The sequence below is a fragment of the Oxyura jamaicensis genome, chromosome 6, assembly GCF_011077185.1.
Source record: "Oxyura jamaicensis isolate SHBP4307 breed ruddy duck chromosome 6, BPBGC_Ojam_1.0, whole genome shotgun sequence".
NCBI classification, from domain to species: domain Eukaryota; kingdom Metazoa; phylum Chordata; class Aves; order Anseriformes; family Anatidae; genus Oxyura; species Oxyura jamaicensis.
Window position 1 is genome coordinate 14,697,229 of NC_048898.1, and position 24,171 is coordinate 14,721,399.

Sequence of the window (24,171 nt, forward strand, 5' to 3'; positions counted from 1 at the left end):
AACAGCAAGGGAGGTGCTGACAGCCATCAGACTTTCATCTTTGTGTCTCTGGGCCACCATAGGAGTGCTCAATAGCTACTGTCATCTGATGGATCAGTGCTGCCTGGAAACTATGAGAGGCACATCTGGCTCTCGGTTCCCAGTGGATAAACGTTCAGAGCACAAAGCCAACTCGAGGATGGCAGTTGTTTGCATTCCCAGTACCACACTTGGGAATGCAGAAGCATGAATACTGCCCACCATGGTGAGCCGGCTGCTCAAGAGCAGCTGAGCAATGAGGGAAAACATGCCTTGCCATTCCCAGTGCTGTCTGAAAGGCAGATTTCTGCCTTCCTGATGGACAACTCAGTGCCTTTTAAAAGTCTCTAGCAGCATCTACATCTGCTACGTAGACCACGCAATGGGAGCAAGAGCAAGAAGCAGCACTTTTAGCACTGAGGACCTGATTCTCACGCTGAGAGGATCTCAGGGGGGTTTGTTCTGGACGAGTCCTGTGGACTGAACATCCGTGGGCAGCAGGAGAGCAGCACTGGAGCACAGCTTTGCTTCAGTTCCCTGCATAAGGAAACCTGCTTGTGAGCTCCAGGGTTGCTCTACAAGGTCAACAAAAGCACAGTGCATAGGAGCGGTCATCTTGAAATTCTACTTTGGACACAAATCCATGTGTGATATGTGCAGCTCAACTCAAAAATAGTAACAATAATAATAATAAAACCAGAAGGCTTCACCTTGCAGAACGAGTGGACACCACCCCCAAACGCAGATCAGGCTGCAGAGGTGCCCCCAGCCCCAGCCCCTCCTTTCCTCACGCTTCCCACACGCAGGAATCTCCCCGCCTCTCTCAGCAGCAGCAGGACCGCGTCCAGCCCCCGGCCCCCGGCCCCAGCCGGCGGAGGCCGGGCCCCGGCCGCCCCCCCACAGCCGCGGCGGCGCCGCCAGGTGGAGCCCTCGGCACGGCGCGGCCCAGCGGCGGGGCCAGGCCGCGGCCACCCCCGGCTGTAGCCCGGGCGCTGAGCCCTTTAACGGGTTCCGAGCCCCAGGCCTCTCATCGAGCCCCTTCGTTCCGGCTCCGGGTGGAAACCCGGGGTAAAAGGGGCAGCCGCGGCCCCAGGCGAGCCGCCCTGCCCGGGGGTACCGGGCACGACCCACCCGGGACGAAGCCCCACGGCCGCGGGTCTCGGGGTGCAGCTGAGGGCAGCCCGGGCACCTCTGCCCCCGGCCCCTCTGCCCCCAGCCCCAGTGCTCATCCCCCTGCCTAACTTGGCCTCCGGCTGCCAGCTGCCTCTCTCCGGCTGATGCTTGCGGGGCCAAAGAGGGTGGGGGATTATGGTTTATAATTAACACAAATAAAAATAGACTTTGAATAAACTGAACACAGGGAGGCTGGAAAGCTGTGCGTGTGACTGGGAGGTTAGGAGGAAGGCAAGGGGTATTACTCAGAGAAAGGTAAACCGAGGCACGGCCGCGCGGGAGCTTCGCCCACCACCAGGCAAGTACCTTTACGCTGTTCGCAAACCTGCCCCGGCCACCTCGCCTCCGCTGGCAGCAGGACAGGGGCAGGGCTAGGCCAGAGTACTGCCGCTGGTACTCGTTTGTGAAATTCTAGTTCGCCCTCCAGCTGAACTCCTGTGGTGAGGAGCCCTCGCTGGAAAAGATGCTTAAATGCGAGTTTTTCTTGCTATAAATACCAGTCCATCTTCTTGTTAGAGATGTTAGTCCATACTGAAATTTCTTAAAGATACATCTTTAAGATAATAGCCGTGAAGTGCCGTATCCAGGTTTTCCACCTCTCAGATGATGTGCACAAGAGTCATTGAAACTGACGAACCAGCTACACTGGAGAAAACCAAACAGACTATGAGTAAAATGCTGTGCAGTTCAAAAACAAAATGTGGGGGAAAAATTAAGAAGGTTGGGAGAGGGCAGACAATAACAAAGAGTTTTTTTTTTTGCCTTTTCTTAATACTCTTCATAGTTTGGGCTTTTAGGGTTTATTTATAACTAGGATAGAATTTTCAGGCAGAAGTGGGATTTTTTAATATCAACAGCCTTCCTCTGAACATTTTTATTGAGGAAATATGTTTGGGATGCTTGGAGTAAAAGAGTACAAAAAGAAAAGACTGGGTTAAATTAATTCTTGCTAAATACCTACCAGCAGACTCCCTGTCTATATGGGGAGCTGGATACAGAATTGTACCAGGGTAAAAAGGATACTGTGTCTATTTATAACTCTGCCTTCACCACCGTAGGAATTCAAAGGAAAACTCCAACTCAGCACACAGTCTTCTCATCATCTGCTTCTGTCAGGATTAAATCGAGGCTGAGATCATTCCCTTCCCCTGCAAATCTCTGCAAGGAAGTATTTGTTCCTTTCTGCACATAAAGGACTACCGCGGTACAAATCACCTCAAAGCTCATGTGCTCTGGGAGCCCTCACCCAGCAAAATGTCACCTCTTCCACTGTGGTATCCAGAGCAGGGGAGGCCAAGAGCCTCACAAGCCCCCAGCAGTTTAGTAGTGAAGACCATGGGTATCTCACCGGCTCTGCATCCCCGCTCCCCGCACTGTCCCCCAGCCCTCTTCCTCACACCAGATGCTCTGGGGACTTGCAAACAAGAAGGTAGCACAGCTCCAGTGTGCTCCCAGTGCCAGGTGGCATGGAGCAGAAGAAGAACAGGACCCCCAGCCCTGGGTCACACTCACTCGTTGTGCCACGTACTGAGAGGAGACCCTTGTCCTACAGCCTCTTGCCACTGGGAGGCATCCACCTCTGAAAGGAGTGGGTGCAGTAGGTGTGGGGGTGCACAGTCATCGGGAGAAATCATCTCACACGATATGAGTACACGTGAGAGTAGCCTTGGAAAATGTATTTGCAAAAACCTGGCCACTATGCTAAAAATAAGGCAGGCTCCTGGAGTTCCTCAGCTCCACTCTTTTTCAGCGTTATAGTGTCTCAGATCTTTCTTTCTCATCTTGCACCTTCCAGTTTCTCTTTAATAAGAGCTGCTCTTTCGTTCTTCAGAAAGCACTATCTACTCTACTCTCTCGGATCTCCTCTTTTGTAATTCTGTTATCAAGCTGTCTGCTAGGTGGGGAGCAGAAGGTTCAGGACTTGGTGCTGCCTTTGAGGTACAGCTAATTATTATGTGCATCTGTTATTGTGGTTGCTGCCTCAACAGGTGGAAAACATGCTGTTCTCTGATAGATTGGAGCACTCTGTGCTCCTGCCTTGTCTTTTCTCTAAAGCCAGTCGTGTGGTGTTCCTAAAATAATAAACACAGCCTCACTGCTGCCACAAAAACCCCTGGTAAATATATTTTTATGGGAATGAAATATTAAAGGATTTGAACAGTTATTCACTGAAAGCAAAATATGAGCAGTAAGGTTGGGTAAAGATTCAAAGGCTGGTTTGCTTCCTCTCCCTGGGGCACATCAAGGCTGTACTGCTTACACTTCAGAGATGGATAGTGGGGAATTACTTAACCCAAAATGATGGAAACAATTCAGACTATAATAATATAGCATGAGAGTTTCTCACATTACATCTATTCCCCATACTGCTGGCTATATTCTGCCTTCAGATTCATGTGCACAACTCTCATTGGATTCTGGAGGAACAGTATTTGAAGCCAAAATGCATTTCATTGTCTTTCTGAAGTCTCTCTACGGTATAGTTGGTAAATCCTGAGCTCAAGGACTGGGGACAAAGCTTGTCTAAACATTTCCCAGTGCCTGTCTCTGCAAGATTCCCATCTGCTGTGTTTTATTTTGAATTTCATCTTCCTACTTTCCTAAAAACACAAAGCAGAAACACGTTTCCTCTGCCCTGGAGAGCAGGAATCACCAAATTTCCCAGCAGGTTCTCTCACAACATGTGATGGATCCAAGTTTGTCTAAAAAAACTACAAACCCTTTGTGGAGCAGAAAGGGAGGAGACCAGAAATGTGGGCCAAGTTTCAGAGCGTTATGAACACCTCCCAGCCCCCAAAGGGGCTCCATATCCTGTTTCCTCTCTCCCAAAAAATTCACCTGGCTTTGGGTTTCATTAAGAGAAAGACACATTGCTCAAGTCCAGGCTCTAAGCCTTCAGTTCATGCTTCCTGCTGACACTGCAGGAGAGCCACAAAAGAGCCACAAAAGCTGAGTCTGACCTGGGGGCTTCAAATTTACTACAATAGCAGAGCAAATTAAATAGAGAGCACATTAAGTGGCTTGCGAGATTGTTGTTGACCAACAAATCTTCATTAAGTTCCTGCATCAAGCTGTGCTACACCTCTGATGGAACTGGTTACTGCATCTCCATCTTCATTTCAACTACTTCTCCACCAGGCTTAAAACAAATTCAGACTTGTTTTAGGTCTAATTAGAAACAAAATACAACATTAAGTCACCTTGCCCCGCGTATGCACCCAGTTTGGAGGTGTTGGTACATCACTCAGGCAAAACAAATTCCACTCCTTTCACCACCAGTTATTTACTGCCCTGGTTTTTGTTAACTTTTACTTAATACCAGTGTCTCGTGGTGACTTTGTTCACTGTGTTGTGGGGACTTTCTGGGTTACTGGTTTGCATTACCAAAGACAAGGACTGAGATCTGTTCCTGGCACTGCCCTCCAAACCTTTCAGCTGAGTCCACCCTTGAGAGCCACCAGCACAAACCCCAAGAGCTCGTACGACACGCATCTCCCCATGGCAAAGCCTGTGCTCTGATAACAGCAGCTTTGACAGGATTAGAGCAAAATTTTTTTCTGGCCTCTGCAGCTGAAGGGAAGCTACCACAGCTGGGGCCTCTGACATCGCTTCCTGCAGACCACTACCGTAAAGATAGCTCCGTAGGTAAAACCCAGGTGCCACGCTCTTCTGCTGCATGGATTCTAAAAACACTCTGCACAATTTAGGCTAAACATAGAGAGGTTTGAGGGAAAAGTACAGGGGAAGACAAGGGAAATTAAACAGCAGTGCTGAGAGTTAAGTAGCCTTAGCATCTGCAACATGCATCGCAGACTGTCCTTGCCTTGAGGTAAGATGAGAAACAATTATTTGGTATTTATCTTCTAAATACAAGGTAAGAAACCAAAGGTACATGCAGATGCACATGGATGAGCGAGTTAGCCTTTAGTATTATGCTTTGTCAGATGACATTTATGGTGGCCAAACTACATGCTGCCCATGGAGATTGATTGTACCCCATACTGTGTTGTCTCAAAACACTTGAAACGTGGATGGGACTCAACCTTATTTGTACCAAACAGAAAGCCTTGATTGTTTGGGTTTGTGCAGCAGTGCCGCGGCACGTGGGCTTTTACTAGTTCCCAGCACCTGGGCACAGCAAGGCAACCTCCCCTTCACAAAGCTGCCTGTCGTGTCCCAGGCACGGCTGAAGAGTGCAAACACAGCAGCTGCCTAATGGGACCTGAATTACTTTTTGCTAATGGTTAGTTGGCTTCCAGCTCTAGAAGAAAACAAGTTCTGTTCTGTTACTTTAGAAATATGGTAAGAGTTAACCTAAAGGAGAAATGATTAGAAATACCTGTGATCCCAAGAGCTAACACAACTGCTGGGAAATTCTAGACCTCAAATCAGCTGTGCTACAGAATATGATTTTTTTCCCTTTCAGCAGACTTAGTAGTGAGATTTTACAATGAGAAGAAAGCAATTTGCATAGCTGACTTGGGATTTCATCTCTTTCCATTGCATCTCTTAGACTGCACACACATCACCTAGCAAGTCTCGTATCTGTTCAGTCTCATACTGACCTCTGTACTAACTTGATTTATTGTTTTTAGCTCTCAAATAGTATATTACGTTATACCCCAAAGGGTCTGATTAGAACTGTCCAGTATTTTAATGATTTATGGGGGGCATCTGGGACTGCATGGGTAGCATACGTGTTGTGTCGCTGCTATAGGAGGGGCCTTTATTGATCCATACCAGCGTGCTCCAAGACGAGAGTGTCAAATTCCAATAAGCTTTAGTTTACAAACCTGATTTGACAGGTGGCCAAGCCTGCACTGGGACTGACCATAGCTCTCATGGTGGGAATAAAACAAAACAGCTGGATTGCTTCTAGCCATTGCATTATGAGAGGATTTCCATTCCTTTCTCTTGTTCTATTTCTATCTTATAGTGCTTAAGGAGGTGTTTATCCTTTATAGTTTTCCAGCCAGAAACCTGGGCAACAGGAGCTTGCTATCAGCTCTGTGGTCTATCTTTCTGCTAGAAGATACTGGTGAGAAACACAGGCTCCTGGAACAAGCCCTCCAAGTCTCTCTGAGTCCTGCCACGGCTATCACACTAATAGAAAGCCTCAGATCAGAGAGGCTGCGGTGAGAGAAAGAAAGATGAAGAAGCACTTACTGCAACTGTTTTTAAGCCATTTTATAAGCTCTTCTGCTGGTTTCCTGTACGATGATAAAGGATTTTGCAAACACTGAAAGAAAGGTATCAGGAGCACAGCGTGGTGAAATAAGGTTTCTGTGTCCTCGGTTTGATTTTGCATGTTCTGAAACCTATTTTAAGTGGAAAAAACAAATCTGCTGAAGCATCCCTAGAAGACTTCATTGGCCAGTGTAATTTTTGGAAAGAAATCCCACGGAAGGACAAACTTAACCATGACTTTCACCTCAATATGTTGCCTATGACTCACTCGAGGTGGGCACAGCTTTTGACCAAAATTACAGTGGGTAAAGCAGGTTCAGCTATCACTACAAGTGCTTGGCAGCACTCTGCCCCTGGCTTCCCTCCCAGCTCAGGCCTATGCAGAGATGTAGAAAAATCCAGCATTTCTTTTCCATCTTGACCTGTGTGGTGGGAACAGCTGTGTCTTCCTCACAGGCTCACTGTGATAACTACCAAATGCATTGCAGTGCTCGGGAAACACCAGGGAACTGCGGGTGCCTACCTCCTGCTGTGTCCCATCTTCCTTCCTAACAGGTTGCTAGGCCCTCCTGCTGTGCCAGCACAGGGATATGTGTCAGCTGTCCCCGCAAGCGGGTCGCACAGAGCTTCTTCATGGTGCTGGTAGAGACCACAGGACAAGAACAAAGAGCAGCGAAGCTGTCAATGCCCCCAAAGAGAACAGACCCAAAAAAGCAGCATATTGTTTTTAAGATAGAAGAACATACCAGTGCTAGTCACAGGGGAAAAGGGCTTTGCATTGTGCCATCCTTTTGGTTAAATCCTTGGGGCAGAAACCATTCATTTGTAATGGGATTCTTTGAATACTGAAGCCTGATGTTTCCAGTGCTGGGCTGGAAGACACTGTTACAGTAGTTATTGTTACAGCAGCCTCATCCACCTTCAGATGTGGCCTGCTAAACTCTGGTGGGGACACAGGACACCGACCAAAGGGACTGTGTAACAGCTGGGGTTCTGCAGGAGGCATGGCACAGGAAGTCCTTGGCTTCTGACACAGAAATAGACATGACTTCTGCCACAGATCATTTTGGATACCAGAGGTGACCTAGGAAAACTAGATCAGGGTTGATTAAGAACATGCATCAATAAGCGAATCCCAAGGTAGATATAACCACGGATAAGAGACTGAAAACAACTCTCAGGTCAATTTTTATCCTTCTTTCATGTAGCTAGATGCAGCATGTCCAGCAGCCAGGGTGCACACAGATTTACCCTGCAGCGTGCAGCGCTGCCAGGCTCTGCCTCCCACACAGCCACAGCCACAGCACTGCGGCTGAAATGCACCACCACAAATGTGAGCCTTCAGTACACTGGATCTGCTTCACAGAAACAGACAGCACATTTCAGACAATCTGTGAACAAACCTAAGCTTGTACCTCTCTGCAGGGTCACGCTGTACTAACACCATCCAGTAACGAGAGCACCCCATGCTCTGCAGCTGCGGGCTGCAAATATTGGTGGAACATTACTAAAAGTCGTGAAAAAGCAGGCAAGATTTGTGCTGCTCAGGAACGGTGACAGCTTTGCAGTGGTTGTACCAAAAAAAAAAAAAAAAAAAGGTCAGCCAGCCAGCCCAGCTGGTTACTAGCAGCTCCAAGAAGAAAACAAAATGGCACACATTACTCCTGATTTCAACCTGCATCCATTTGCCAATCTCTGTTTCAGAAATGTTTCAGTAATCTGAGGGTGCTCCCAGAGAAACAAACAAACAAAAAACACCACAGTTTACCCATTCAAAATAACTGTTTTCATCACAGGCAAGTCATTGCTGGAGGCAACGATACTGCAATTTAACAGCCCTTGTGCACAGGAGAAGAGACAGCCTTACGCAGGAAGAACTGAATTTTAGGCAAGCTTGTCTTTGAGTGGGAGCATAAGAATAGCAGGAGTTTCTCATGAACGTAGCACATAGCTGTTTAGCACTATCATACTGCAGAATGGGATTTTTGTTCTCTCAATGGGGTGTAAAAAATACCAGTAGTGAATGGATGAACGCGTTGCAGACTGTCAAACCCAATCACCAGTCAAGTCTGGTGGCTGAGGTCCATTGCAGGGGACACTAGCAATGGTACGTGACCCAGGAGCAGTAGCCCAGCAGGGAGCTAGAGACCCTCAGACACAAGCACGCTGCTGCAGTGACCAGTGGCACACAGAGGTGGCAGATGCATTTTGGACCAGCTGCTGCCTTTGGGTCACATGCAATGCCTCCAGGTCTCCAGCAGACCAGGCTGGGTTACCGAGTGTAAGGGTGCACTTAGCAGCTGGGAGCAGAGGAGTACCAGGGGGCTCCGGAGTTCTGCAGCTCACTGCCAAAAGCCCGGCATCTTTGCTGGGACGTGGGATGGAGAGGAACTGACTTTCCTTTGCCTGCTTGCCAAGAGCCAAGTTCAGGTCCTTAGAGGTCTACAGAGCTCTTGCTCCAGCTGATGACTTCACGAACACCTAGAGCAGGGAGGAACAGAGCTCCCCGCACAGCTTTAAATGTTTGTGTTTCCTTGCACACGCTGATGATATCATTGCCACCTGAGGGAATGAACCCTGGTCTTGGCAGGTAAAAGCCTTCTGGGTCACCTTACATCGGGGTTCTTGCTCTCGATGCATATTTATGTAACGACTGCTAGATGGCTGTAATTAAACGACTGTAAAGCACCACCTAAAATGCACTAGTAATAAATCCGTAATATCTGATGCTATAACAAGCAGTTACAAAAAATATATCGTAACATGCAGATTGTTAACACCGTGTCTGGGCCTGTTTAATGCACAGCTTTAAATAGTTACAATGCACACTATTAAAATGGCACATAAAATTTGTAACTAGTAAATAAAGGGTCCAATTCAGCAACAAAATACATCCAAGCTTCAGTGGTGAAGAAGCCACAGAAAACTGACTTTTGTGCACACCTTCTGACAGCTTCTCCATAATTATTCACTACACTGAAGCAGGCCCAAAATAGCCACAAAAAAAAAAGGGAGTTTTCTTAAGCTATTTTCCTAAAGTTACTAAGCAGCAGAGAAGAAGCCCCGTTCTGTCACCCTAGTTCCCTACAATTTCCACCAAAGCCAGAGGGATGGCTTGCATGAGCAAAGCTTGCTTCTCCAAGCATGTCTCTGCCCCATGTGCCTCTGTTCATCTTCCTCCAGCCTCTTACCTCTCCACCTTCCCAAAGACACTTCACTCATGTGTTTACCCTGACAAAATACAGTCTTGGGACCTTCTTTTCCATACTGAAGATGCCTTGCAAAACCGCTCAAAGGCTTGTTGATTTCAGTGGGACTGTTGTGAGCCTTGTTTCTCCAAACCTTTCTCACTGAGCTTGGGGTGGGTGAGGTCTCTCCTCTTTTCTGTGCAGTCCTGCTGGCAGTGCCACCTATCAGCCATAGTTCCTGTAAAGCATTCTCCATATGCCCACCCCTGCCTCTGTTCTGACTCAGAAACATTGTTAGGATCCCATTTATATTACAAAAACACATCTGTGTCCAGAAAGCTTTGGCTTTCCATTCAGTGAGCAAGGGGTGAGTCAGGGAAAATCTATTTAGCTGCCCATATTTTTCACTTCTCTTCTATCCAGTCAAAGATGCAGTGTGGGCAATATTTCTACCGAGATGATTTCCCATGGCTAAAGAATAAAACAAATATACATGCAAGATGCAGGAAAAAATTAGCAAAATCAGCAGGTGGCCAGGTTTTGCACATTCAGTGCGAATATTGCTGCCAGTGAAAGGGTGGCTGTTTCTGACTAGCCACCATCAGGAGCCACACACATGGTTGGTAAATACAAGTGTACTAACCAGCTGATGACAAGAGAATATTTTATACTACAGTTAGAGAAGAAAATGAGGCCACCCTGCCTCAGGGCCTCCATGCTGCTGTACATCCTGAAACAGTCAAGACCATCAGGTCTGAGCCCTGCTGGCTGGCCCACAGCCTTGCTATGAAAAAATTACACAGACATTTTTGAGGCTTCTGAGGCCTGGCTACCCATAACATCAGTGGAAGTTGTGGTAAATTCAGCATATTTGAGAATCAGGATGGGTTGATTAATTTCTTCCTTACGTTTCAGTAGTGCTTTGCATCAGAAATAACACTGCCAATTTCCCTGGGTGTCACACAGAGGGAAGTTCTGCTTGGGCACAGGAAAAGTGTCACAGTCACTCTCCAGTTGGGACAGGGAATTTGGTACCAGTGCAGCACTGAGCAGAGGAACAAGCAGATCCTTTCCTCTTCCTTGTGCTGCTCAAAGCTGTCCCAGACACGAACCAACTTGGCTAGTCTGCTCCTCAGCACAGGCTCTGCGTGTTGTGCTGAGAGCAAGGCCATCCGGAAGGATTTTGCTAAGTCACACCACGGCAAGTGGTGGCCTTACCCTTAAACGTACAGCTTGGTTAAAGCCGTCAGTCTGGAAGCCTCTACTAAATTTGGAAGTACTCTTCAGATTACATCCTCCAGCTGCTGGAGAGATTTTCTTACAAACAGTTGGCAACTCAAATACCTCGAGCCTCCCTGGAAACTGCCTCTGTCACAGCTTTCAAGCCCAGACAGCTTTACCTCAGCCATCACTGTATTTGATTCATACCATCTATATCCCACAGCGCTCCTAGCAGTCAATAAATTATGACTCCAGTGAGACTATCGGGTTAAACACCAAGGAAGAAAGAATGATGACAGTAATACTTGTCATTTCTGTGGAGATGCAGCAACACAAAACCCTCTCTCAAACATATGTTATCTTGGAGGAATCTTTCCGAGGGATAGGCTTTCTGAGAAACGTTTATGACTTTTGAATACACGATAGGCATGAACTTGACATGACCTACTTTGGCCAAGCCCTGGGCTTCAGCCTGGTCTTTTACCATCACAAATCAAACAGTCTATCTGAAGTGCAGTCAGACTGATATCTCCAGAGATGACAAGGGTACAGCACATACCAGCTTGAGGAAAAAAAGAACCAAAAAAAAAACAAACACAGGATGCAAAGCACTTTGTTCTCAGGATTTAAAAACGTGGAAGTGTAAAAACACTAAAGCTAGGAGAAAACAGCTATGCTCTACCCATACACAAAAGCCCATAAAATACCTAGGATGATTAAAATATTGCATACATCATTGAAATGGGAGTGCTGACATCCTTCTATTGTACTAAAATCTCTCCTTTATCTTGGCACTGGAAAATTGTAAGGAAAAGCAAAGGATAAGAGGGATTTCTACTAGGACACCAGTTTGGTATCCTAGACATAAGAGTTATTTTTCCCTTCTGACTTCCCACAGCATCATGCTGCAGGGTTTCATGTTGTCCCAGCTCAGCCTTCACACCATCCTCTCAGCTTGATATCGCACCAATGTACTGCCAAATGGTAAAATTGCATTGACATTTGATTTTTTTCTTATTTAATTAAATACCGTGGTGTTGGAAAATTGGATAAAAGGACTTCAAAAAGGATTCCAAGGACTGTTAAGGGATCGTTCTCTAAAGACCCTCTCCTCAGCATGGCACCAAACAGCACTAATTATGTTGTGGAGAAGGCTGTAGTCAGTGAATTAACTGGAAAACAACCAAAGTGTCCAGTGCACATACAGTCCAAAGAGGCGTCATCCACTGATGGGAAGAGAGAAAGCCTAAACAGACAACAGTACTCTGACCTCTCACAGGACCACTTTCCCTTTTTCCAGGGATGTTCCCTAAACATCGCGCAGCATAACTAACCTTCGACCTGGCTGTGCTCTTAGTCCTACTGCCAGAAAGTCACTCCTGGTTTTCAGAAAGCGGGTTACAGAGACGGGCATGGTGTGGCAACACGCACAGCCTGCCTCTAGGTTGCTAGACTATCTGAGTGACCTTCTGCTTTGTGATAGGCCTCTGATGGCAATTCTCCTGCTATTCATAATTAAGGAAATTTTATTACACACTGGAACTCAAATTACAGTTGTAGTACAAACCAATTCAAAATTAATCTAAATATAATGGTAAAATTTCTCCTACATTAATACATAATAATTACTGCAATATAACTCTAGTAGGTCAAAGATCAGGAACATTTCATAGGAATATCATTCAGAGGCAGGCATTTTAAAATTGTATTGCTCATCCGTATGACACTTCACAGAAATAAATTCACCACAAAAAATATAGAGAGGAATTGAGCTGAGACTCATTAAAAACATATTTTTAAAATGAAGAGCCACATTATTACATATAATAATTTTCCCTTCCTACTAATTTGTTTTAATCTATTCGTACTCCTTATGAAACATTACACAATTTTATTCATATCATTGTTTTCTTTAAATATGTGCGTTTCAGAAAATGACACTCGCATGTATAAATTTAGTGAGTTAAAATGTTAGACTGACACTAGAACTGAGCAGTCATTTATTCAGAAAAAAATGCCTTGTTTTCCTGTCTAAATTTTCTATGGAAAGCTGTGATTTTTTTTCAGCACATTCATTATTCAACATATTAACTGAATAGTCCTACAGAGACTTCTCTGCTTTTGAATCATTCACAGCCTGTTAGTTCCAATTATTTCACATTTGAAATTTGAGCCCTAGTCCTTAGTTTTTATTGGGCATAGAGTTTACATGAACTGATTCTGTTCTCCAGTTGAACAAATGTGACCAGATTGCAGATGGAATAAGTTTCATACACAACTTCCGCAGTTCATGTCTGTATTTCAACAGGAGTAAATTCCTTAAGTTGAATACAAGATCAATGCAAGCACCAGCTCAAAGTCAGCTTAGCATAGTTCTGAAGCAGCACACCCACCTTACAAAGAAAACCATTATTCCATAACTTTTGGTATCCATACAGTAAGCAAAGCACACACTGCCTCCTCTCACCTTGTCTACATAGTTACGTTCACTTCTAGAAAGACAACTTTTAAAAAAAATCTCCAACTGAGCAGTTTTCCTAAGGTTTGCCATACTTCAGAGCTGTCCCCCCCAGCTGTTACAGGGATGGGGTTACGGACCTGGAAAGCACAGCTCCTGGAAGGGTCATGCAAACACAGCAACATTACCAGCACTCTTGGGCAGTGCCCTGTAATTCTCTGCTCGCACAAAGCTTAGCAAAGCAAGGCTGACAGCAGCCTTCGGTCCTCTGAGGCAAGGTAATGTGGAAATCTACGTATTTGTACAGTGGAGAGGGCAAGAGGAAGGGATAACAGGCAGTAGTAAATAAGGAACAAAACCCAAAACAGTTGAAAGCAGCTTTATAGGGAGTGAGAAGTGCCCTAGAGTGGTCATTAGCCACACTGCAAGGAATGAGATACATCAAAAAAGGGGAACATTTGCTGCAGATATTATGAGGTGGGAAGGATTGGAGGAGGCTGTTATTCTTGAAACATTTTAATGAACTGGCAGATGGCCTTGTGGTCAGGACACAGGAAATGCGAGTCCCATTTCTGCTGCAGACCTCCTGTGTGGGATCAGAGAGTCACACAGGTGTCTGGGATCACCAGCAGGAGCTGGGGCAGAGCCGGCACAGGGACACCGGCGTGGCCAGTATCAAAGAAGCTATCAAAACTGATGGGGAATGTCCGTTCCAGTATGGGATTGCCTCCATGCCTCCTCTTGCATAAAGCCATCTGAAATGGGCAAGAACATCTGCTTTTGTTTTCACAGTAAAAGCTGACACTGGAGGAGATATGCACATTTGGGAGGGGAGCACATTCCAGAGTGGAGCTCTTTGTAACACAAACAATACGAGACCATTCTGGGAACATTGGTTTTTGGTGAAAATGTACTGTATTTTAAAAGCAGGAGACTGCCTGCGAAGGTGGCAGAAGAAGGTGTATGGAAATAAGAGGGTGCCCCCCTGACAGCTGGGTGGCAAGGCGAGTCACCCAAAGGGCACAGCAGAAGGGTGGCTTCTGGCTGGCATTCACTGGCCTAACACAGACACAGCGGTCACTGCTTCCCTCCCTCCCTGGTTGGCCAGTTTCTCCTTCAGTGAAACAATGGATTAATATAAAGGTGCCAAAAGCTCCCAAAGCGGGGTAGTCTTCACCCTCTCTCTGCTTGTGTACGCAAGATAGACGTTTTTAAACAATGTGACATCAAAATGTGACTTTAGGGCTAGTGAAAGAGCCTTGATGGGACACCAGGAAAACCTTTCACCACAGCTATTGTTGGTTGGAAATAAAATTCTCAATGGATGTGCTTAAACGTAAACACAATCTATTAGTAAGTGACAGAGCTGTTCAGCACAGAGATGGAAGGTTTCAGGTCTGCTGTCCTGTACTGTTTTACCCCACACCACCCCTCTAATCATTTGCGCAAAGCACATTCAGCAGTCGATGGCAGAACAAGATTTTGACTCATTTGACTACAAATTCATCCGAGTCCTAGACAGATACTGCTGGTCTAAAGCTGCCTGAGTTGACAGACTTTGCAAACTCTCTGCAATGCAGATACTTCACTAGTTTTTAGAACATAGAAACAGACTTTTAAAAATAATTTCTTAAAACAGAACTATGGTAAAAATGCAGTTTCTATTCTCCTCCTCAAAAATCCTCCCAACAGTTCAAATCTGCAGCTAACACATGGAACTACTATTTCAAAATAAATGTACCACATGGAAATAGAGTAATTCCAGAGATGAATTGATTTCTAAAAAATAAAATAAAATAAAATTCTCCTCATAATTAAAGTATTTATTTCCAGAAAGCAGAGGAATGCAAATGAAACAATCTATAAAAAACTCTATAGGAATGCTCATGAATGGCAGCTAGAATCACTCTAACTTACTCATGCAGATTCTTTCTACCATGAATGTTTGTCATCAGGACAGCAAGTATGGCTGGTAACTACCATTAGAATGAACCAAAATACTCATTATGGTTTCCTGTATTGAATCAGACAATTCAGAGTTAGCCTGTGAGTAAGATTTTGCATGCTCAATTCTATTCAACTCAGTTCAGCTTGTTGATTACAAATTATAAAAGACAACTTATATGAAGAATACATAAGCACAGTTGCATGGTTGAAGGAAAAGTGCAGCATATCAAATTAGTAACTTATTTCTATACCCACTGAGTAGCTACAGTTACATGATACATTTTCCATAGCATTACCTCTTTCCATTAAAAGCAGAACTCTTCCCATGCTGGCCTATCAAGGACTGGGCTGTTTTGCTGCAGTAACAGTAGTGTCTAAAATTCCAAATAGGAAGAGGGAAAGTTTCTATTACTATGGAGGAAAAAAAAAAATGAAAATGTAATCATTAAGTTATAAACAACTGTTTGACAAATCTAGAAAAAAAAGTGTTGAGTAATCAGGTCAAAATAAGCCTACTGAGGACCTGAGTCCAGGAGTTTGTAAAAGCTTTAGCTTCCAATTTGCCACAATAATATAAAAAATTATTTTAGAAGCACATGCTGCATGTGAAGCCATTGTCTGAACCCCACCATGGGACCACATGAGCCACAGGACTGTCATGGATTAGACTGCAACAGTATTCGCAAATTCCAGTCATGGCCTCTGCTGTGATAAATCTCACAACACAGAAGACAGATAATCTTTGCCCCAAAGAGGTCACTATTGTAACACTGGGCAAATTTTGTGAGGGGGTAAGGGAAGGTGAGAAGAAGTGAGGATGACCTCAGAAATGTCTCTGGCTGGTGGTGAACGTCTGCCCTCCCCTTTCAGGATGGCCTGGGACTCACTGTGCAGCAGAGACTTACTGCGCCCCACAATAAGAGCCTCATGCCGGACTCGAGGAAGCCAGAGCAGCGATGAGACACCATCTCTGGAGGAGCTGCGGCGCCTGCTCTGGACAAAGGCACGCCCCACTGGGCACGTGGATGAAGTCTGGCCAAACCTTTACGTGGGAGACCTGTAAGAGAGAGAGAAGGGTTGAAGGTGTTGATGAAACTCTTAGCCCCCACCCTATCCCTGGCCAAATCCTCCACTCTATTTAGAAAGAGAGCTAGGCACTAATCTGGGGACCCCTCACAGAAAGTCTAACTGTTGAGCAAGGCTGAACTGTGCTTTAGATTACACAGCAATCTGAGCGTCCTGACATCCCCCTCCAAGAGAAAGCTCCCCCTCCTGATTTCTCCTCCTGCTTTAGCACAGGAGGCCCACACTGCTGCAGCCTGGTGGGGCCACAGCATCACTACTGCAGGCGGTCGCACCAGGGCCATGTTAAACAAACACCCCCTGGTTTTCACTTCATACTGCCAGATGACATCAGTCCCCTGAGCTGACGGATGCTCAGCAGAGGTGACTCGGTGGGAAAGAAAACCAGAAAAACAGTTTGTGCACAAGTATTTCATCACCACAACCTTTTTATTTTTACTTATCTGAGAAGAACCTAAGCTGATGTTTGGGGAAAAAAATGGAAATGTAGGAAATGTAACAGCCAGTTTCTTAAAAAGCCAATTCTGTCTTGAAATGTCTTTGTGGACACTTAGGACCTAACCAACCTGTCAGAAAACAGCTAGTAGACAGTTGTAACAAACTGCACCGTTAGCAGCATGTTTTATCCCATACTGCAATGCAGCAGGAGAATACAAACCACCTTTCTTCTTCCAGGTATGTCGCTCGTGACAAAGCACAGCTGAGCCAAATGGGCATTTCTCACATTGTGAACGCTGCTGCCGGGCGATTTCGCATCGACACCGGGCCCAAGTTCTACAAAGACCTGCCTGTGGATTACTATGGAGTAGAAGCAGAGGACAACCCCAGCTTTGATCTCAGCATTTACTTCTACCCGGTTGCTCGGTACATAAGAGCGGCATTGAATTCCCCAAGAGGTAACTAGACTGTCTGTGCACGTGATGTACCTTCAGCATGCTCCTTGGTGTAGGAGCCAAGTAGGGCGAGAGCAAATAGCACTCAGCATAAACTAACCACCTGCAGATGTGGGTAAGAATGGAGAGACACAAACCAAGCAGTGTCACACCTGCCTCCCAGACTCCCACAGAGAGTCTGGGAAGCTGATGACATGAGCTGTAGAGAGACTCCCAGTACCTTGTTACTGCAATCATTACCCTGTTCAGGAAAAGGACAGCAGTGAAGCCACACTGCTTTGGAAGTCTTTCTAGCCCTCAGGAATGGTTCACATCATCCTCTCTTTAGATACTCCTGCTCAGAAGCAAACTAGGTGGGGTGCAAAGATACCCCAAAACTTCTGCAGGACTCGGTAGGAAAGCCAAGGCTGTGCTCTCAGCACAGAGCAATGCATCAGACCCTGAGCACGGGAACATGGCATGGCAGTGGCCTACCCTAGGGCATGGAAGTCCTTGAAGGCTAGAAGGCAGGTGTCACTTGAGTGGGATTTGCTGTTATTTGCTTGCTTGTTTTGAAAACTGCATATTTGTGTGAGCTTCCTGCAGTTTGTGTGTTATCTTTGTGCATGAAGGAAAAATGCATGAGAAGATAGTTGTACAGATGCGTATTTTCTCTGAAGGGAGGGTGCACTGAACAAGCATTCAAAGGGGTTTTCCCTGCATCTAGTGCTACTTAACATCCCTGTTACAAAAGGACAACAGGATAGCAAACATCCTTTACTAACCATACGGACATCCTGACCCAGGAGGAGATGCAAGCACTTGATCTTGCCAAATTAGTAATGGAGTTTAAAATAAAAGCTGTGATTCTGTAAAAAGATCTTAATACAACAATCTATGGAAGTCTTGTGAACACAGTATAGGGAAGAACTTGCTAGGAAGCAAATTGGTTGAAGAGAGCTTGTTTACCAAGTCTCCTGACTTGATAAAACCAGTCAGGACAATGTCATTTTATCGGTAAAAAAACAGTCAGGAGGTAACACTACAATGTTGCTAAGAAATAGCCTTGAAATAGGAAGATAACTGGCAAATTCCTTGGGCTTGCTAAACACTGTCCAGATATGATGCCAGAGACCTGGAGCTAGTGGGGACCGTGCCTGTTACAGACAAGCCTTCACAACGTCCAGTCTCCACCATGCCACAGAACAGTATAGTTGTATATAAAAAACATATACATATAAAATATATATAGAAATATATATAGAAAAGTGATTTATGAAGAGAACAGTTAGTTATGCACTCAGCAGACTGTTCTGTTTACATGATAGTGAGCTTTAATACCAGTGAGGGTTCTGAAATTTTGACTCCCCAACCTGGTGATGTGCATCTAGAAGATCTGATCTATATACCTAGAGATCTACACTGTACAAGCTAGGAAAGGGAGACAGTAACAGAAACCAGTGCACCTTTGTGCACAGTTTACTGCTGTTTGGAGTGTATAATCCACCCCGATAGAAAGCACTTGCCTTTGTGGAATTGAGGGTTGCATTTGGATTTCAAAACCACTAACGTATTTGGGAAACTTGGATCTGCATCCATGCCTAGTACAGCATATACTATTTACAATTGAAGTCATTATTGGTGGTGCTCCAGGGAAAGGTAAGATCCAAAATCTCCTCATGCATGTGCAAAAGGAGTTTAAAAAAATAATAACAATTTCAAGCTGATTGACAAAAGACAGAAAACAACAGATGAATCATGGTGGCCACAAAAGCAAACAAAACCAGTGTTTTGCAAGATGCATGCCCAAATACTCAAAGTTATGAATGCAGAACAAGTCAGGGCTCAAGGCAAACACAATGAACTCATCGTGTCTAGAGTTCCTATTTATCCCTAATCCCGTGCTTTTAGATATTGCTTTACTGAACTCCATATGGAAACAGGGCTCTGGGAACGGAGACAAGGTGAAATTCAATCATATAGAGTCCAGCTGTTGCTGACATTCATCATTTTAAGGAAAGTGCAACAGTTTGGAAAATATATAAACAAGATGTTCTAGAAGCATAATTTCCTGAAGTACAGAAATTTAGCAGCTAAATATCCATGACCTGTGAAGGGATGAGACAGGGAGTTGATTGTTACTCACATCATTTAGAAGAAGAGAAAAAAGCTGCATGTATTATAAGCAGTGATGCTGAACAAAAAATTATACCAGGTGAAAAGAGGCCTGTTCATATTAAATTCAGGATGTAATGAGGTACTTCTGTTTGATTGAGAAGTCATTTAAGACTGCTGCTTAACTACTACTAGCAAATTCAGCTTTTTTTTTTTTTTTTTTTTTTTTTTTATGAAATTATCTTTTCTACCTGGGAGGATAAGTTAAAGTTAAGACTACACGAGGCACAAACATATTTAAAACTATGAATCAAATACTCATTAGAATCAAGTAAGAACTGTTTTCCCATCATGCTTGAAGCAAAACTCTGATGTTTTACTCCTCAAATCCAGAGTGCAGCATGGACAGATTTACTCCAGATTTCTGTCTTAACTGAACAGATATTCAGTGATACCAATATCAATCTTGCCAATTTGCATGGGCATCTGTGTAGTTGGCATTTTTTGGTTGAGCAGCTAAACCTAAGTGTAAATCAGCAGAGTTTGATAAGTCTAGCAAAAGGGGGAGGAAAGGCAAACTTGAGCACACAGATAAAAGCATGCCATGAAAACTATCAGACTAAAAGAGAAAGATTCCCAAGTAGAGAGCTCATCCTTTTATTGCCCCCCAAACATGTTTAAAACAGGCAGGTTTCAAGTCCCCCATTAACTTACTAAAATTGTAAACCCTCTCAAAGGCATTTCCCTTCTTCCACATCACCAGAGTGAATGAAGAGCCAAGCTCCCTCTCCTTCCTTTTTGTTGCTGTTGTTTGTTGGTTATAAAAGAAGCTTAACTGAGGAGAAAGGGTTCCTCTCTCTGCCCTAGGGACATCCCATGCCTCATTTTAAGCCACCTCTCCCCAGGAGATGACAGCCCTTACCTGTTCTGCGAGGCCTGGGAAGAAGGGGCACGCTGCCATTTAAAGCTCTCCTCAGGCTTCTTGCTGTTTAAAGAAGTGCAAACAGATACCGGTGAATTGAGAAACAGATAATTTGTCATGCACCTGGCTAGAGGCTGGTGGCTAAAACGTAATGAGAGATGAGGAAAGCAAGGTGGATTGGGGAGAGCCCCGCTGAGCTCTGCTGCTGGTGGGCAGCGGGGCTCTGCTGGACCCAGAGTAGTGGGGGCAGCTGGGGCGCTCACCCTGGGTGACGGAGCTGGAGCCTGGTCTGAAGCCAAATTGAATCCATCCTGCAAGGAAGCAAGGGCTAGTTCGGGACATTTAGCTCAGTTAATGATGAGTTGAAAAAGGACAATAAGATATTATGTGTTTTAATGGCTAATTTGTTCAGCTACATTGAATTTCCCAACTTGAATTTGGCCAACAAAGTTGAATGTGCAAACTTTATCCCTACTGCAAACCCTTTGATGTCAGTAGAGTTACAGCAGGCATGAGCTGGATACAATATCCATAATCCGTTGTTAAAAACCAAGTGTTATTGTTCTGCACAAATCCCAGCCAGATGACAGTCATTGTCTGCCTCTGCAAAGAGTAGCTCGAGATGCGCGGTGCAACATTTCAAGTAAGGATTGCAAGATTTAATAATGCCAGAAGCTAAATGCCCCCACTTCTCCTCAGTTAATCCCATTATTCCTAAGGGATCCTGTTACATGCTGAGAGAAGGTTGCAACATGGCCCTCTAATGTGGGCTCAGTCCAACTTCTCTTTGGAGGTTATGTTAAAACAAAGGCTGGGGGGGCAGAGTTGGAGGACATCGGCTTGTGGCACGGCTTCTGTGGTGCAGAAGATCTGGTTGTAACCTCCCTGCCCATCCCATGACAGGGACACGCACCACAATGGCCATTGTCAAGGCTGCTCGCAAGGGCTTCCAGCACTGCTTTCCCAGGCCCTGGTCCAGCAGCCGCCCCAGGAAACTGAGCTGCAGTGCTGGGATGAGCTGCCTCCCATGGGAGGCTGACACCACGCTCCGGTACCGAGGTCGCTGCCGTCAGCCCACATGCTGCAGACGACGTGCTCCCGGCGCTGCTCAGGCACGGTGTGTCGTGGTGGGTTCAGTGTCACTTAACCCATTTACAGCTCCTGAGAAGGGATGCGGCTCTGAGGCTGTAAACAGAGCTGAAGAGCAACACAGCTTTTGTTTCCTGACTCAAGTTAAACATTCAATTTGTTTGCTGCAAATAATCACATAGTAAATTCAAATCTGCTTTCATTAGAGTAATTTTACGTTAATTAAATCATTTCACATGACTGATCTATCTGCAACAAACAGTCATTTTATTGTCAGTGTACCAGCATTTATCATAACCTCTGTGCATGGTGAAAAGGCTAGCTGTGGTATAGATACTGCACACGTAAAAGAAGCAATATAACTGCACCCTCATGGGAACAAGTGTATTAGAGAGCCATGCAGATTGGGTCTGAGGTCAATAGCTGGGGCTTGTTCACTTTCGCTGAGACATCTTCTGAAGTGAGCTGCTGATCTAGGAGGACTCTTTTGAAGTGCAGATAAGCAGGGAAGAAAATTCAGTATGCTCTAACTCCCCACCTCCTCATCTCACACACGGAGTTAGATATAAACCAGCAGAGAGTAGAGCCAGACTATACGAGCAGGAGCCTGGAATTTGTTCTGCTCTCTGTGCCCTCATAAAAACACATCAGGCAGCTTTCAATGGCAACACGTGTACCTGTGCTCAGCTTGGTCCTGAGCACACTGCAGTCCACACTGCAGACGGGCTGAGCATTTCCCAAGGCAGAAGATTCCTTCTGGGTGGAAAGATACAGACCGAAGAACCATTTTGCAGAAATGAGGTTCAGAACAACAACTCTCCTGTCCCTCTTTCCAATTTCTGGCCAAGTCTAGATTGAGTTTCAAACTATTTAGTACACCAAAATCAAACCCAACATCAAGGCCTTCTCTATGTTTTTAATTTTTTTTAATTTTTATTTTTTTAATGTTTGTTTGTGCCTAGTGAAAATTGAAATTAACATCATCTTTTAGCAGGAGTGCAAAGCATTTCTCCTCATTCCCACAAAAAGTAGGATGTCACTTCCAAGAATCCCCATAGAGTTAATTGAATTGTCAGATAGTGTAATTTAATTTGAACAATGTCAAGTTGTTGTGCAGAATACAAATAAATTCTGCAAACCTCTGTCAGAATGGGAAAACACAAATAAAAAATCACTTTATCTTCCAATTCTGCAAAATTTTACATTACATTCAAAGACTTCTTCTATCCCCCAGAGGTTTTGATGCCCAGTCCATCTCTGCTGGCACCAGGGCTGTTTTTGCTGCTTCCCTGGAGACTATATTTGTCCCTTTATTTCTCCTGAAGACATGTCTATCTTTAGGGCTGAGCTCAGATTTCTCATGCCAGGATAATGAAAGGTGGCGGTGTCACATACGTTGCAGAATCGACACTTCTCTGAACCTGCTGCCCAGAGCAGGTTTTTACAACACATGCTTGCGCTCTCCAAGCATGTGGCTATGCAATCATCATTAGTCAGAACCAGAGCAGTTGCTAAATAAATACTCTGTCACAAATAAAATGGGATTTAAGATGAAAAGCTGTGCACAAAGTACCCAGAATTAACACCCAGAGAGACAGGGGCAATCAGTCTGAGGTTTTTGGCTGGATCTAGTGTCATCGTCCAACAGGGATATTTTTGTCTCACTTGAAGCTCCACCAGCAACTACATCACTCCCAAAACCATGGGTAAGCAAGCAGGGACAACCAGGGATGACAGGCTGGGCAAGGGGCATGAGAAGCAGGGGAAAAAGGGGGTGGATGTGCAGTCCCAGAGATCGTGCCCCCTCACAAGCAGGCTGTGCAGCTCTGAACGCTTTTCTCTGCCACCTCTGCACGCCACCAGCTGAAGGCTAAGCCCAAAATGTACAGCCACAACCACAGACGTTGGGATGCAGTTATGAATTTTCTGTCCCCAGCCATTAAAAGCCCCGCTGTGCCCCACCAGTGCCACAGCAGCTCTGCCCCAGCAGGCCGCGCGCACCTGCTTGCTCAGCATCAGCACTGCTCCCAGCTCTGCTCCAGCAACATGAACCCCACCGCCTGGCCTCCTGGTATAACTGATCCTCTCTCTCCATTTTCCAGGCAAAGTACTGGTTCACTGCGCGATGGGAATCAGTCGATCTGCAACTCTTGTGCTCGCCTTCTTAATGATCTGCGAGAACATGTCCCTCACCGACGCAATTCAGGCTGTGCGCTCACACAGAGGGATCTGCCCCAACTCCGGCTTCCTCGAGCAGCTTCGCAAGCTGGACCTCCAGCTGGGGAGGGACAAACACAGAGGAGCAGAGCCCTTGGGGCCTGTCTCCTACTACCAGACACAAAGACACTGCCCAAGCTGAAGACGGGGCACAGATGCTGCGGAGACTTGGCTGTAGCTGCACTGAGAAACTCCTCTGGAAACGGCTGGTAGGAGCTCGGTATGTATTTTTTGGATAAGCCCACTAATTGAAAGAAAATGAAATAAAGAGGGATTCGTATTGGAAATTTCGCCCACCTGGGCCTGTTTCTTTAACAACCTGCTGTGCAGGGCACAGGGAGCGGCTGGGTTTTCGTGCAGAATTTAAAGGCAGCACAGCCAACTTGAGGAGACTTTAAACTTATTTATAATTGCATTTATATGGCAGGGGGGAAAATGGCTCAACTAGTAAAGTAGAAAAAGAAACCATAAGGTTTTCAAGCAGTCTTTAACCTTTCACATCCAGCTGGCATAGGGCGGGACTGCAGGCTTGGTGAGCTGACACACTCCTTCAGGCACGGTGACATGACCCAGGACCCAGCTCAGAGCCGGGGATCTCGCAGTGACCAGCCACAGGGGCTCCTGTGGGGGCCTTCACTGATCCTCTCAGCATCAAACCTACGGCAAGGGTTCAGAATGCAG

General features: G+C 45.4%; 1 protein-coding gene across 2 annotated transcripts; it reads left to right on the top strand.

The window, feature by feature from the left end:
• The first annotated feature begins 1,370 nt into the window (after nt 1-1,370).
• Nucleotides 1,371-23,777, top strand: DUSP13 (dual specificity phosphatase 13). 2 transcript variants are annotated; one of them, XM_035329781.1, is made up of 5 exons: nt 1,371-1,489; nt 15,783-15,791; nt 16,046-16,251; nt 16,951-17,171; nt 23,376-23,777. In XM_035329781.1, exons 2-5 carry the CDS (start codon nt 15,789-15,791, stop codon nt 23,630-23,632), a joined length of 687 nt encoding a protein of 228 aa, XP_035185672.1. In that variant the 5' UTR covers nt 1,371-1,489; nt 15,783-15,788; the 3' UTR covers nt 23,633-23,777. The 2 variants fall into 2 exon arrangements, with proteins under 2 accessions (XP_035185672.1, XP_035185673.1); XM_035329782.1 differs by lacking the exon at nt 15,783-15,791 and having other exon boundaries at nt 1,378-1,489; nt 16,063-16,251.
• The last annotated feature ends 394 nt before the right edge of the window (nt 23,778-24,171 follow it).

Excerpts from the sequence above, each read along its gene's own strand:
- DUSP13 (XM_035329781.1), top strand. Across the intron at positions 16,252-16,950 it reads AACCTTTACGTGGGAGACCT|GTATGTCGCTCGTGACAAAG; the intron begins GTAAGAGAGAGA and ends TTCTTCTTCCAG. Across the intron at positions 17,172-23,375 it reads GGCATTGAATTCCCCAAGAG|GCAAAGTACTGGTTCACTGC; the intron begins GTAACTAGACTG and ends TCCATTTTCCAG.